This window comes from Ascoidea rubescens, assembly GCF_001661345.1.
Source record: "Ascoidea rubescens DSM 1968 unplaced genomic scaffold ASCRUscaffold_1, whole genome shotgun sequence".
NCBI classification, from domain to species: domain Eukaryota; kingdom Fungi; phylum Ascomycota; class Saccharomycetes; order Ascoideales; family Ascoideaceae; genus Ascoidea; species Ascoidea rubescens.
The window spans coordinates 2,186,948-2,200,666 of NW_017962913.1; the positions used below are offsets into that span (position 1 = coordinate 2,186,948).

The window sequence follows — 13,719 nt, forward strand, 5'->3', positions numbered from 1 at the left end:
AAAACTTTTTGTTTGAGTTTGGAGTAATAATTGATCAAACCTTTGCTCTCTTTTAATTTTTTTTTTTTTGTTCTTATTTATAGTTTAACCGAATACACATTCATGTTTTCTAATAACCAGCCAAACTAAATTAAAATGCAAGTATATATGTATTTATATTGTTGATGAATATAAAAAGTTCATGTTATTTTATAATAAAGATGAAACACTAACTTCAGCCAATTCTTGAGCAAAAATACAGAGAAAAAAAAGCAAAAAAAAAAAATTGAAAAAAAATCGTATCAACAATCAAAATAAATTAAAATAATTATATGTTATTATTCAAATTTCGGTTTTAGTTACTTTATCATCTATCATCTCAACATCAGCTTTTAGATCAGTTTTAATATCACTGGAAAGTTCTTTATCCTTATTTTTTTCTAACTCAGCTTTGACTTTGGCTTCTTTAGCTTCTTTAGCCTGCTCTTTTTTTTTCTCTCTCCTTTCTTTTCTTCTTTTTTGTTTAGCATCAAATTCATGCCATTCTTCTGTTTCATTCAAGCAGCTCAACTCTTCAGGTTGAGGATCTTCTTTAAAATAATCTTGTTGCAAAGCCTCATAAGCAGACATTCTAGTTTTTGGATTCAACGATAATAAATTTTCCGCCAATTCGAAACAAGATTTTGTTGGTAGAATATGTTCAAAAGTTTCCTGAAAGCGGCTTGGTTTTTGGAATTTAGGTCTTAACAATTCAAACCAAGGTAATTGATCAACACCGGGCCATTCAGTAGGAGAGGGTGTGCCCAATATATCATAAATTGTCACTAACTGATGGATCTCGTCTTTTCCTTGAAATATAGCTGTTTTATTAAATAGTTCAATGAGTAAACACCCAATGCCCCAAATATCAACTTCCGGGCCATAGTCAGTAGTTCCAAGTAGTAGTTCTGGCGGTCTATACCATAAAGTAATCACTCTATTGGTATAATCAGCATTTTCATTTGGTTTAACATATTTCATTTTTCTTGCCAACCCAAAATCTGCAATTTGTATATTGCCTTTGTTATCAAGCAATATATTTGATCCTTTTATATCTCTATGAATGACTCTCTTCATATGAAGATATTCCATTCCTTCTAAAATTTGTTTGAATAAAAATTTGCAATTGGCAGGAGATAATATTACATTAGGCAAGCTTAACAAACCAGTCAAATCGTGATTCATATAATTGAAAACCATGTAAACTGAATCACCTTCAACCATCATCTCTAATAAGGACACAACATTTGGATGGTCAAATTCTTGTAGCAATTTAATTTCTCTAACTGCAGTTATTGGGAAGCCTTCTCTTTCAATCTCTAGACGGAGACGTTTTAGGGCTACAAATTCATTTGTTATTGAATTTCTTGCTTTATAAACCTTTCCATAAGTTCCTTCGCCGACCTGATTCATAGTATCAAACAAAGGTGTATATTTGACTCTTTTTATAAAAGTTATGCTATTTTTGACAATAGCCATGCTTTGAGGGTTATTAAAATTATTTTGAAACCCGTTTTCATTTTCAAAACTATGATCATCTATGTCATTATCACTATCATTGGGAGGATAATTATGACTATAGCTTTTATTCATTGATTTGCCATTGATGATTTTATTATGGGGATAAGTTCTATTAGTTGGAATATATTTACGGCCATTATATTTGTTGTTGATAGTATTGTAATTATTGACATTATTATAATAACGATTTTGATAATAATCGTTTGACTTATAGTGAGAGCCATTAGAATATCTTGGATTAAACGATTGTCGAACTGGGGTGGACAAAGGCAGAGCCGAGCCTTTTGGTCCTTTAGGAACAATATTCAAATCAAAGCTTTTCTTTCTTTCATTCAGATAAGATCTATATTCAGATTTATAGTCCTTTTTGTAATCACTTTTGTAATCACTTTTGTAATCACTTTTGTAATCTTTGTTGTAATCTTTGTAATAGTCATTATGGTGATCCTTTTTATAATCCTTTTTATAGTCTCTTTTATAATCATTCCTGTATTCCTTTTTATAATCATTAGTATAGCCATTACCATAGTCATTGTTGTAATCAGTATTATATTCATTTTTAAAATTGTTTTTATAATTGTTTTTATAATTGTTTTTATAATTATTTTTTTCATTGATATTTGACTTATTTTCATAAATTAAGTCATCTTTTATCTCATTTCTCTCACTTTTTCCAGTCTTATCAGTCATTTCTATTTTTTCACTCTTGTCAGTCATTTGGGTTTTGTCAATTTTATCAATCTTTTTATATTTATCATTCTTGGGATAGTAAGTTTTATTTTTGTACTCTATTTTATTGCTGGAATGATAAGTGTTATTTGAAGTGTATTTTTGATAATGATGATAGTTGTTGGTATTGTTAATGTGGTTGTTATATCGTTTTGATGCTGAGGGATTATTAATAGTTGAATATTTCTTTGATGTGAATGGTTTTGTATTGGAATTATTTATATTATTTGTATTTGTATTATTTGTATTATTTGTGCCACTGCTAATATTATCATCTATATCATCTGTTGATTTTTTATAAGAGCTATATTTATCATATTTGCTATCATATTCGTTATCGTTTTTTTTATCATATTTGGTATCAATCTTGGAATCAATTTTTTGTTTAAGATAATCGTAGTCATATTCATAATCCACATCATATTCATAGTCATAGTTATATTTTTTTTTATCGTATTTATCATATTTTTTTGTTTCATACTTGTCATACTTTTCGTATTTATCGTATTTTTTATTATCATACATTTTATTATCATAAATTTTATGTTCATAGGGTTTATTTGAATAAGATTTGCTGTAACTTCTGTCATCGTATTTATTAAATTTTCTACTGTCGAATTTATTTCTATCATAAGAGGAATTTTTGTCGTTAGTAGTGCTGTGATTATTTTTGTAATGTTTGGTATTATTGTCATTTGTTTTATTGCTGGTATAAGGATCATGGAGTTTAGTTAGAGAAAAACGATGGTTTGTGTTATTGTTGTTGTGAGGATTTTTGGTATCGTTAAGATCAAAGACTCTTGGGTGAGAGTCACCATTTGAGGAAATGGAAGATTTCTGTCTTTTTAAAGAGATTGATATTTTTGAGGTTGTGATTTTAGAGGAATTAGTTGAGTCGAATTTTCTGGAAATGATTGGAGATAGAGGTCTTTTTTTGGAAATTGATGAATCGTGTGAATCGTAAGAATCGTTTGTTCTTGAATCAATCATTATTTCAAGGACCAGTTTCAGTAGATTTGGATAAATTTTGGGAATATTTGAAAACCTGAAATAGATGAATAGTGTTATACTTTTAAAAGGCTCTGCTATGGATAAAAAGTGGATAAATTCTGAAGAATTCTGAAGAATTCTGAGGGAAGGTTGGTAATTATAAAAACAGGGTTGTGGAGTGGATGGTAGTGTATCTTTTCCTTATCTTTGAATCATCAACAACAGATTCCTTTTCCCCAAAATTGACAATTATCTCTGATAAAGTCTTTCTCTTTCTTCCAACCCAACCATCAGAAACCTTTCTCTCTTTTTTCTCATTTACCCTGTTTTGCTCCGGGTAATCCCTGTTCTCCTGACACTGCTACAGAAACCAGAACGAATTAAGAGCAAATCCCTAAGGAAGTGCAACACAGCGTAAACAATGGGCAATGTCACATGATTCTGACAGCCACCTTGCACTCGTGAAATTGGGATTTTTTTCATCTTCTTCCATTGAGATGAAGGAGAAAAAACACAATAATCACAGCAAACCAAAGTGGCAAAATGGCCTAGAAATCAGTGAACAATATGAGCGAAGACGATAATACAAGGTAGAGAACAACAGCAAGACATGAGAAAAAACAACCTTCCAATCAATGACCATGTAGATGTTGAGTAATCATGATCAGAAGAGCTTGTTGACGATAAGATCAGAAGAACTTGTCTTGTGTGGTCTGAATAATCTGATATGACTTGTGTTGACGACTCAGCTGAACAATTCAGTTGAGCAACTCAGATGAGCAATGTTCTTTTTTTTTTTGTTTTTCTATAATTTTTCTATTTTCCAGTTTCTTGTTTAGGTAATTTGAAATCATTTACCTAAGAGATTGAGAGCTAGCTGGTTGTAAGTTAGTAGGTCCTAAAATAACTGGTTAAATTGGTATGATAGGATAAGATACGATATGATATGATATGATGTGATGTGATGTGATGTGATGTGATTAGGATCATAGAGGTTCATTTGGTAAACGAAAGGTTATTTTGAAGAACATTTCAAGTTGATGAAATTTAACCGCTGATAAATGTAAGAGCCAATTTTGTATAAATACTTCAGATAATTGATTATACTTATTGCGATATACTTTTCTATTGATGTATAGTGAGTAATTATAATGAGTGTTTCTAGTAATCGTTAATAGCTCAATAATAACGATAATAAAAATCTAAATAAGTAGAGTAGAGTAGAGTAGAATAAAAAAAAAAAAAGGTCGCCTAAATTTGTAATAAAAAATGATATAGATATAGATTTCAATGGATTATTAAAAGATTTACTAGATTATTAGGAGGGAGGAGTATAATGAAGGAATGAAAGATTATTAGTAACGATTAGAGAATCGATAAAGATGGATGAAATCTTTTTGGAGAGCAGTGGTGTTTGGTATATGGTATTTGAGTAGGGAAGAAACAAGAAAAAAGAAAGAAAGAGAAGAGAAGGAGCAGAGTAAAGACACAAGAAAACGGTTGGAGTTCTCCTATAGGAAAAAAACGCACGATTTTGGGAGATTGCTGAGGAAATTTGGGAAAACGGATAGAACAGATAAAGATTAAGTACTAATATTAGTAATGGCTTGTATTATATATTATGTAAGCAAACGCAAAATGAGAGTAGTTAAGCGCGATAATTGTGAGTATCATGTGATCTGCGTACAAAATAAGAGCAGAATCAAGCCTTTTGTATTGATGGTAGTGGAGTGGAGTGAAATGAGATTGAGAATGAGATTGTATGGGGTTTGCCATGGTTCAGATATTAGGTAGTAGTAGATAATAAATGAGTAGGGCCAGTAGGAAAATGTGTAAAGAAGTATATAAAAATATATATGTTAAAGATATATGGATATATAGAAATGAAAGACCAGACAAGTTATTCCTAAACAAAAACAGAAAATAAATCAATAAATTAGATAATTAAGTAATCAAGTAATAGTTGAGTAGATAAAATAGGTTACGAGGAGAGAAAAAAAAAAGAGAAAAAAAAAGGGAGAAAAAAGAGAATTAGTTATAGTTATAGTTATATATATTATATATATATAACTTAACAGCAAGAGCCGTTGTTATTATTTGAGATAGATTGACCTGGGTTAATGGTTTGTTTAGTTGAATTGTTATTATTTGAGTTGTTGTTGGCCATTTGGGCTTTGATTTGTCTTGCCATGGTGAAGAAAGCTTGTTCTACGTTGGTTGAGTTCAACGCAGAGGTTTCTAAAAAGGGAATGTCTAAAGCGTCAGCGTATTCCTTTGCAGCGTTATAATCAATAACTTTTTTGTCAGTTAAATCGGACTTGTTACCCACCAAGAGCTTCATCACACCACCGGTGGCATAACGGTCGATTTCTTGCAACCATTGCTTGACGTTATTGAAGGATTCTTGGTCAGTAACGTCGTAGACGATAATAATACCATGGGCGCCTCTGTAGTAGGAGGAGGTGATGGTTCTGAATCTCTCTTGACCGGCGGTGTCCCAGATTTGGAGCTTGATGGTCTTGCCGTCGAGTTCTATGGTTCTGATTTTGAAGTCAACACCAATTGTGGAAATGTAGTCTTGGGTGTAAGTGTCGTCAGCAAAACGTAGTAACAAACAGGATTTACCAACACCTGAGTCTCCGATAAGTAGCAACTTGAACAAGTAATCGTATTCACTATTCATTTTGGGTAATTGTAGGCTGGAGCTGGATGAGAGAAAAGACAGAGGAAGGATAGTCTGGGGATATAGAAGGTGGTGGAGACAAAGCAGAAGATCCAAGAGATAAGCCAACAGTTGCTTCCAAAGCACAGCTGTGTTGTTTTCAAAGCAATTTGCCGTCCGGAGTGCACGTGACCAGGAGAGCTCAAAGGCGGATGCGAAGGCGACGGAGCAGAAGAAGCAGAAGAAGCAGAAGCAGAAGCAGCAACAACAGCAATGTTCTCCACCATCAAACGACTCCAGGACTCGTTCAGTGCTGCTTCGACCTTTGCCCTTGTGCTCTGCTGCCTCATCTTCACTTCCTCCTACGTGCAGCTCCTCCACGACCGCTGCTTCGATCTTCCCTCCACCATCAGCGACATCTCCTTGGACACGTCTCTCAAGTTCAGCAGGATTCATGGTTCCCTCAACAAGAAACCCAAGGAGAACGCCAGATTGACCAGCTTCAGTCTCCAGACAGACTTGTCTCCCTTGTTTAACCTCAACACGAAGCAGGTCTTCGTTTACTTGACTGCCGAATACCACAGCGTGAACAGGAAGGACAACTCCATCAGCAACAAACTCATTTTCTGGGACAAGATTATCATCAGCAAAGACGACGCAACCTTGAATCTTACAAATCTAAAGTCCAAATACTCGGTTTACGACATAGAAAAGAGCTTTAATCACAAAAATGCTACTGTTCGGTTGGAATGGAATATCCAGCCCTGGGTAGGTCCTTTGATCTATGGCTCAACTACAGGTTTAGAGACAATCACTTTTATTTAATAATTTAAACATTTAAACATCTAAACATCTAAACATCTAATCATTTAATCATTTAATTAATCATTTAATCATTTAAATAACTAGATAACTATATACTCATATAATTGCAGTAAAATGAAAAGTGAAACCCATTAGCCTAGTTGAATTTCAAATTGTTCAAATTATTCACAACCAAACTGTTCAATATCAAAATTTCAGATTCCAAAATACTAATTTCTCTGCCCACTCTGTTTACGTCCCAACAACCTATCACATCGCAGAAATCGCAAAGGCTTTTACAAAAAGCTTGTTTCCATGTCTTTTTATTATTCCTTAATACTTATTCCTACTACTTATTTCTTGCTGTTTATTCCCTATTACCTTATCTCCATCACTTCCATTCTTACTTTCTCACCAACTCTTTTCACTCCCTTCCCCATTTGCATTTCTATAAATATCTCACTGTACCAAACTCAGTATCACCTTTGAATTTTTGTAAAAAAAACAGCTGCAAATGGCTGAGATCTCTGAAAACTATAAACCTTCACCTTAACCTTGGGAATTTACTTTTCTTTCTTTTCTCCCTTACTGCTACTTTTATGCATCAATAATATGGCAGACTCTCAACAGGTCCCTATCTTTCTTCATGAAAAATGGTATAAATACTTTACATTACTCACATCCTCTCCAACACTCGCCTCCCTCTCCATCGTCCATTCAAAATGAAAAGCACATTGCTTACTCTACCTTTCTTGCTCACTCTCGCTCTTGCAACTGATGCAAACAAACCAGTAACCGCTGATTCTTCCTCTATATCTGAGCAGGAGTTGCAAATAAAATGCTCTACTGATGAAAATTGCGTTAAATCCTACAACATTCAAACCGAAAAGTGTTCCTTCAATGAAAAAGATTCAGATGAAAGCGCCTTTTTGATTTTGGAGTGTCTATGTGAGTTATCTGACGACGAATACTGGAATTACTTGAAAGATTGTATTCTATGTCCTAGTCCAAACCTCGACGAGTCCTACGTCAATAACTTGAAATCAACTTACTGTTCAGACGTCGAAAATGGCTTCAAATCTCTTTCTTTGGATGACGATGTTTATGAATTATACACAGACAACTTGGCTGATACAGCCCAAACTGACGATAACGACGTTTCTGTAACTACAGGTTCAGCTGGTTCTCGTTCTGCGTCTGCTACCTCTACTCTTTCTGCTCCATCATCAACCTCAGACTCAGACTCAGACTCAGAATCAAGCTCTGCTTCTCAATCAACCGCTTCTAGATCAAGCGCCTCTGAATCTGATGCTTCTGACGCTGATTCTACATCTGCTGATTCTGCTAATTCTGCCTCAGAATCGGAATCAGAAACCTCTTCCAGCTCAAATGCTGCTGTTAAAATCGCCTTATCATCTTCAGTTCTTGGTGCCTTAGCTCTTTTCTTTCTTTAAATGAACCTTCTGTCAAAGGTCGTCACATATCTTTTACATCTCTCATTTTTTTAATTCTTAACCATTAATATATCATATCATATATTATATTATATTATATTTTATTGTATTGTATTGTATTATATTATATTTCACAAACCTTTCCTCTGTAATCCTCCCATCTCATGTTGGCCTCTTTCTTTTCGCTCAATTTTAGGACAAAGTTAAAATCTAAAACACGCTTTCAAAGCTGAGCTAAACCTTTTATCAACAAAATATTCTCATGTTTCCTTCAAAATGGAAAAAAATGAGACAGAATGTTGGTTTGAGTTGAGGTTATCATCAACAATAGCTGTTTATTGCAGTTTCTCAACAATAGCTTTACAAAACAAGAAGCTCAAATTCCAATTTAAGCCTCCCAACGATCCCAAAGTTAAGATATCTAATATAAATCAAGAAATTCGCACAAACTCTAGTTTTTAGTGAAAAAAAAACTAAAAAAACTAGAAAAACCTTTACTAAATCACACAAATTGTTCACCTTCTTTTAGTGGATAAGTTTCGTTAGTATTGCAGTATATATAATGATAAATTGCTTTCATTCTTATTCCTGATTCCCATCATAGCAAAACTTATTGTTCCACTGACAAAAATGCAAAGATTCCTTATCAACGTATTATCCCTTTTGCCAATAATATTAGTGGTCAAAGCTGATTTGTTATTCAGGAGAAACGAGAACATTACATACGATGAAGAGCTAGAGGAAAGATGCTCCAATGAACCTAGCTGCATCAAAAGCTATCAAATCCAATATGACCAATGCGCTACAGACGACGATACTGAACTTGGCGAGCAACAGGTGCTAGATTGTTTATGTGATTTGTCTGATTCTGAATTTTGGAACGATCTTCTCAAATGTGGTCAATGTTCTAGCCCTGAAATCTCTGATCTGGATATCAAATTCTTAAAAGATTACTACTGTTCTGGTGACTTATCAGCTTACTACAGTATCTATTCTGACCAAGTTGGCAATGATCAAAGTTATGGTTCTGCTACTCTTGATTCTGAAGCTTCTTCAACAATAGGTTTGGAATCACTTTTAACCTCGTCAGATCCAACTCCAACTGGTTCTTTAACATCATCAGCTTCAGATTCTGAAACTGAAATCAGCTCAGAATCCTCAACTATTTCTTCTGATTCTTCTGATTCTTTAGATTCTTTAGATTCCTCTGACTCTTCTTCTGATTCTTCTTCTACTGGATCTGCTTCAAGTTCTAATTTTGCTGGAAATGTCGCTCCCTCTGTTAAAGTTGCTGTGTCATCTTCAGTAATTGGCATTTTGTCTCTTTTATTTCTTTAATTTTGTTTAGCATTTATTAATTGACATCCGAAAAAAATCTTTTGCTTTTTACCTGTTTTTTTTGATTCTATGTTTGATTCTATAATGTTCGTTTCTATAATGTTTGTTTCTATAATGTTTGTTCTTTTTTGCTTAATTATTCGTATAACAGATTAATCAATGGGTATAAAGCCCTGCTTTTATTTCTTAAAATCAACCAAATTCAACTCTAGACAAGAAATATTCAATGAAAACTCATCACAATATGATTTTCGCCATAAACATAAACAACCATTTATTTTCACTTAAACATGAGACTCTGAAACATTGGTCAAGTTTCCTAATCCAGAACTTCAGAATAAAACCTTTGCTAAATATAAACTATATCCTGAATAAACAGTTCTAGAATAGTTCAAGCATAGTTCGAGGTTTGCTGATAACTCTGTAAAAAAACCATTCACTGAATTAAACTGAAATGGAAGCAATAAAGAAACCCATCCTATACCATCGCAAACATAGCAAATTGCAAAGAAACACCAGCTACTACTGTGTTGTTTGGTATGTGGCATATACTAGCTGTGGACAAGCTCTGGTGGTGGTTCAACAACCAAAGTGTAGATCAAAACAGAATGCTGGGAAAAGCAGTGATGGCTTTAAAAGGTTCAGCAACGTTTCAACCAAACTCCTTCTGTAAAGATCTTTATCAAGCTCCAGAAAGCTAAGAATAACATGCCAGTTTCAACCTCTTCAGCCAAACAACCACCAACATGAAGTACTTACCTACCACGAAGAACCACTACAACAACCAACCTCGTTGTCTCACCAAGTACTGTTCGGCTGTGGGCCTGTACTTAAAGCTATTCAGAATCAAGCATCGACGACTTATCAACTACTTGTTGGTTCTGTTTTTGTTCTTGACGTTGTTTCTCCAGCTCAAGTTGTTTCTCAACGAATACAACAGAATAAGCTCACACGACTCGAACAAAACCAACACTCCCAGAGATAAGAGCTCTCCAATCTCAAAATTGGCTAGAAACTCGCAGTACAGACAGACTCAGTTAATAGGTTTTGCTCAACCATACCTCTTCAACAGCGAATTCAACAAAAACAACAATGAGCTAGATGCCAAAGTCTACAATAATCTCAAAGAGATTTCAACATTTAACAATACTATCCAGGTTGCTAAAACAATACTTACGTTATCTCCTAGTTTAAAGACCTATCGAAACCAATTGATCAAATACTATCCATCGTTTACTAAAGCCTTTGATGATAAGCCATTGAATTCAGAAGCTGAGATCATCTCAAAAAACTGGTATGAATTCAATGGTGGTTCAATCTTTCTAAGTATTCTCAATTGCCATTTCATGGTCAGCAGAATAAATTACTCCAAAAGCTCGAAGAAAAATCTTCCATTTATCAGTTTTTTGGGATTTAAATTGATCGATAGAAACTTCAATGAAATCAGAGAAAACTTCAAATTCAAATATGGTCCAAATTCACATCAAATCAGTAATATGATCAATTTCCCATCAATCCATCCCATTCCAAATACATATTTCAGTATTGATCAGCAACAGCAACAGCAACATGGTTCATATGGACCACAAGATTTGAAGATCATAATCAAAGAGAGCTATTACGAATTTTACTACAATGGAGAAAAGATCAGAACAATTAAATATGAAGAGCCATTAATCATATTCAACATGAAAACTGATGAGAGTTTTTCATTCAACAATATGATTCATGGTTATTTGCCATTTCAAAATAAAAAAATTGTATTTACTATAGTCGACAACAAACTAAGAAAACAATCAGGAAAAACCTGGTCTCCCTTTTTTGATAGTGCATTTAAAAATGTCATTACGATCAATGTTAATGATCCCCAAATTATTCATGAATTCGAGAATCAAAGAGGCTCGCTCAATGATATCAAATTTGATTTTAAATTCACAAATGGATACATAAATTTCGTGTACTCGTTAAATCCCCTAAGAATATTGAAATGTAATTTGGATACAGGAAATTGTGGCTTCATTCACCAATCAATTGATTCAGCACATTTGGATAATTATTCCAACCAAAATAGAGAAATTGAAAGTGGAACATCTCTAGTTGAACTAAAAGTACCAAAAAAGGCTTTTACTCACTTGGAACTTGATATGAGAAAAATCGAGCAGAATTTAAATAAATACACCATTTGGGTTGGGTTTTCCAAAACTCACCTTTATGATTGTGGCTGTTCATCGCAAACTTACAGACCATCATTAACAGTTTTGTTTAAAGAAAGAGGAACTTCCAATTACAAAACTGAGCTATTCTCAAGCAGCATCGATTTCAATTTGAATGTAGCTTCTTGGGATGCCACTAGTAACCAATCCTGCGAGGGTCCTTTTAATCTGTTGGTTCCAAACAGCATATCCTATTGGGATGCCAAAGAGGATATAAATGCCAATGGTGAATATGAGTATGAGGATTACATGGCAGTTGCAATCTCTGAAGCAGACTCAAACAACATTGTTGTCCATCTCAAAGGAATTTTGAAATACTTATTACAACTTCCATTCTTTCAAAAGGAAGACACTCTCTTACACACGAAACTTGATAGCTCATTGCTAATGGACTTTTCTCTTCGCGAGTCAGCCAAATACTGTGAGGAATATGGAAGAAACAATGGAGGAAGAATACCCTCGACCACCAAAAGAAAGAGTGACATATAAATATTCTTATGTAGCTGTATCTATATATGTGAAGCAACATAGCGAAAGCAGGCCAATTGGAACAGCTCAACAAAAGCATCACTCGAGTCTATTTCTCTGGTTGGGTGTTTTGAATAAAAGCATAGAACACACAGCTCAACATCTGTACTGGTATAGCGTGCGTTATAATTACCAAGGCATAGAAGGTATAAATAGCTGATGGAGTCACTTTGGCTCCAATTTCCAGCATTAATCTCAAACAAAAAATTTTCATGGAATTTTCATGGAATTTTCAAAGAAACAACAAAAACACAGCTGTTTGGAAATTATCCCCAAGCACTTTCTTGAGAACTATTATAACGAGGGCCCTTTCATCGTCGAGTCTCTTTTTATTCAAATAACTTGAGGGTATAGGAGGTTGGTGGAAATATATTAATAGGAGGCGGAAGGAATTTAGAACTCAGATACTGTTTCTTTGTTCGATCATCAGAGTTTTGTTATACAATAACTGTTTTGATTTCATTTCTATATATACTGTGTTTTATTTGAATATCAGTGACATTCTGCAAACAAAACCGTCAAAGCTATCGTTTTATCCCCTGTTATTGACTCCAAACTGGCACTACTGACGTGTTGTTTGTTCAGGAACAACAACACTTTGCTGTTACTCGATTGTTTAATAACTAGATTGGTAAAACAGATAGTAGCTAGTGTTAAGCTGCCATTTTGAGGGTTTGCTTATCATCTTAGTTATTTGGGTGTATTAAGTTGTTCTGAAATTATGAATTCTGCTGCTTTTACAAAATGTTCAGCCGGAGTTTTATTTGATATAAGTCTCCAACAATGAATAAATGTTTTAACTAAAATTGAGAATTGATTCTTTCAAATACGTGTTTGCATGCTTTTATTTTTTAATTAGTTTTTTTTGGCTAGTTTTGCATTTCATTTCATTTCATTTTGCTTTTTGCATTGTTTTTGTCTCTTTTAATGTCCATCATCGCTAATTCTTTTATTTGTCTGTTTTTAAAATCACATTTTATTTTCTTTGCATCTTGTTTATTTTTTATATTCTTATACTTTTTTTTGGAATTTTATATAGCTTTGGCATATAATATTTGTAGTTTTAAATCTACATTATTACCTTTTTAAGCTTTACTTTAGTAGTCAGTAATTTCAAATTCTAAAGTTTATTAGTCTAAATATAATGAAATCTTTCATTAATTAACCAGTAAAAAATTTAATTTTTTTGAATTAAAATTTGAATAAAAATATTACTTCACTGAGATCCAAAAAAAATAATTAAAGAAAGTGGTTTGCTTCGAACAATACGCTTCAACTTTTTTTCAATGTTATACTCTCCTAATTGAGAACCATAATCTTTTCTTTTCAAAATTTTCGATCTTTACAACTTTGAATCTAAAATTTAAAATTTTTTTCAATTGAAATTTAATAACACATAATATATAAATATATAAATATATAAATATATAAATATATAATTCAAAAATTAACATAAAAACAA

General features: G+C 33.2%; 6 protein-coding genes across 6 annotated transcripts; 4 read left to right on the forward strand and 2 right to left on the reverse strand.

Moving 5' to 3' along the window:
• Positions 1-321: 321 nt before the first annotated feature.
• On the reverse strand, positions 322-1,497 carry CTK1 (cyclin-dependent serine/threonine protein kinase CTK1; the record flags this gene model as incomplete). Its single annotated transcript, XM_020190197.1, has 1 exon — positions 322-1,497. The coding sequence occupies one exon, from the start codon at positions 1,495-1,497 to the stop codon at positions 322-324; it is 1,176 nt and encodes a 391-aa protein (XP_020050414.1).
• A 3,832-nt stretch (positions 1,498-5,329) lies between these two features.
• YPT1 (Rab family GTPase YPT1) lies at positions 5,330-5,941 on the reverse strand (the record flags this gene model as incomplete). The annotated part of the gene is made up of 1 exon (XM_020190123.1): positions 5,330-5,941. The coding sequence occupies one exon, from the start codon at positions 5,939-5,941 to the stop codon at positions 5,330-5,332; it is 612 nt and encodes a 203-aa protein (XP_020050415.1).
• Positions 5,942-6,193: 252 nt separating this feature from the next.
• Positions 6,194-6,745, forward strand: SPC3 (signal peptidase complex subunit SPC3; the record flags this gene model as incomplete). The annotated part of the gene is made up of 1 exon (XM_020191486.1): positions 6,194-6,745. The coding sequence occupies one exon, from the start codon at positions 6,194-6,196 to the stop codon at positions 6,743-6,745; it is 552 nt and encodes a 183-aa protein (XP_020050416.1).
• A 609-nt stretch (positions 6,746-7,354) lies between these two features.
• On the forward strand, positions 7,355-8,204 carry ASCRUDRAFT_73808 (uncharacterized protein). The gene has a single exon (XM_020192444.1). It carries the CDS (start codon positions 7,447-7,449, stop codon positions 8,176-8,178), a length of 732 nt encoding a protein of 243 aa, XP_020050417.1. The 5' UTR covers positions 7,355-7,446; the 3' UTR covers positions 8,179-8,204.
• Positions 8,205-8,808: 604 nt separating this feature from the next.
• On the forward strand, positions 8,809-9,516 carry ASCRUDRAFT_68135 (uncharacterized protein; the record flags this gene model as incomplete). The annotated part of the gene is made up of 1 exon (XM_020191487.1): positions 8,809-9,516. The coding sequence occupies one exon, from the start codon at positions 8,809-8,811 to the stop codon at positions 9,514-9,516; it is 708 nt and encodes a 235-aa protein (XP_020050418.1).
• A 746-nt stretch (positions 9,517-10,262) lies between these two features.
• Positions 10,263-12,218, forward strand: ASCRUDRAFT_68136 (glycosyltransferase family 91 protein; the record flags this gene model as incomplete). The annotated part of the gene is made up of 1 exon (XM_020191488.1): positions 10,263-12,218. One exon carries the CDS (start codon positions 10,263-10,265, stop codon positions 12,216-12,218), a length of 1,956 nt encoding a protein of 651 aa, XP_020050419.1.
• Positions 12,219-13,719: the final 1,501 nt, after the last annotated feature.

What these genes read in the sequence shown, in the direction of transcription:
- ASCRUDRAFT_73808 (XM_020192444.1), top strand. Translation starts at nt 7,447, where the DNA reads ATGAAAAGCACATTGCTTACTCTACCTTTCTTGCTCACTCTCGCTCTT.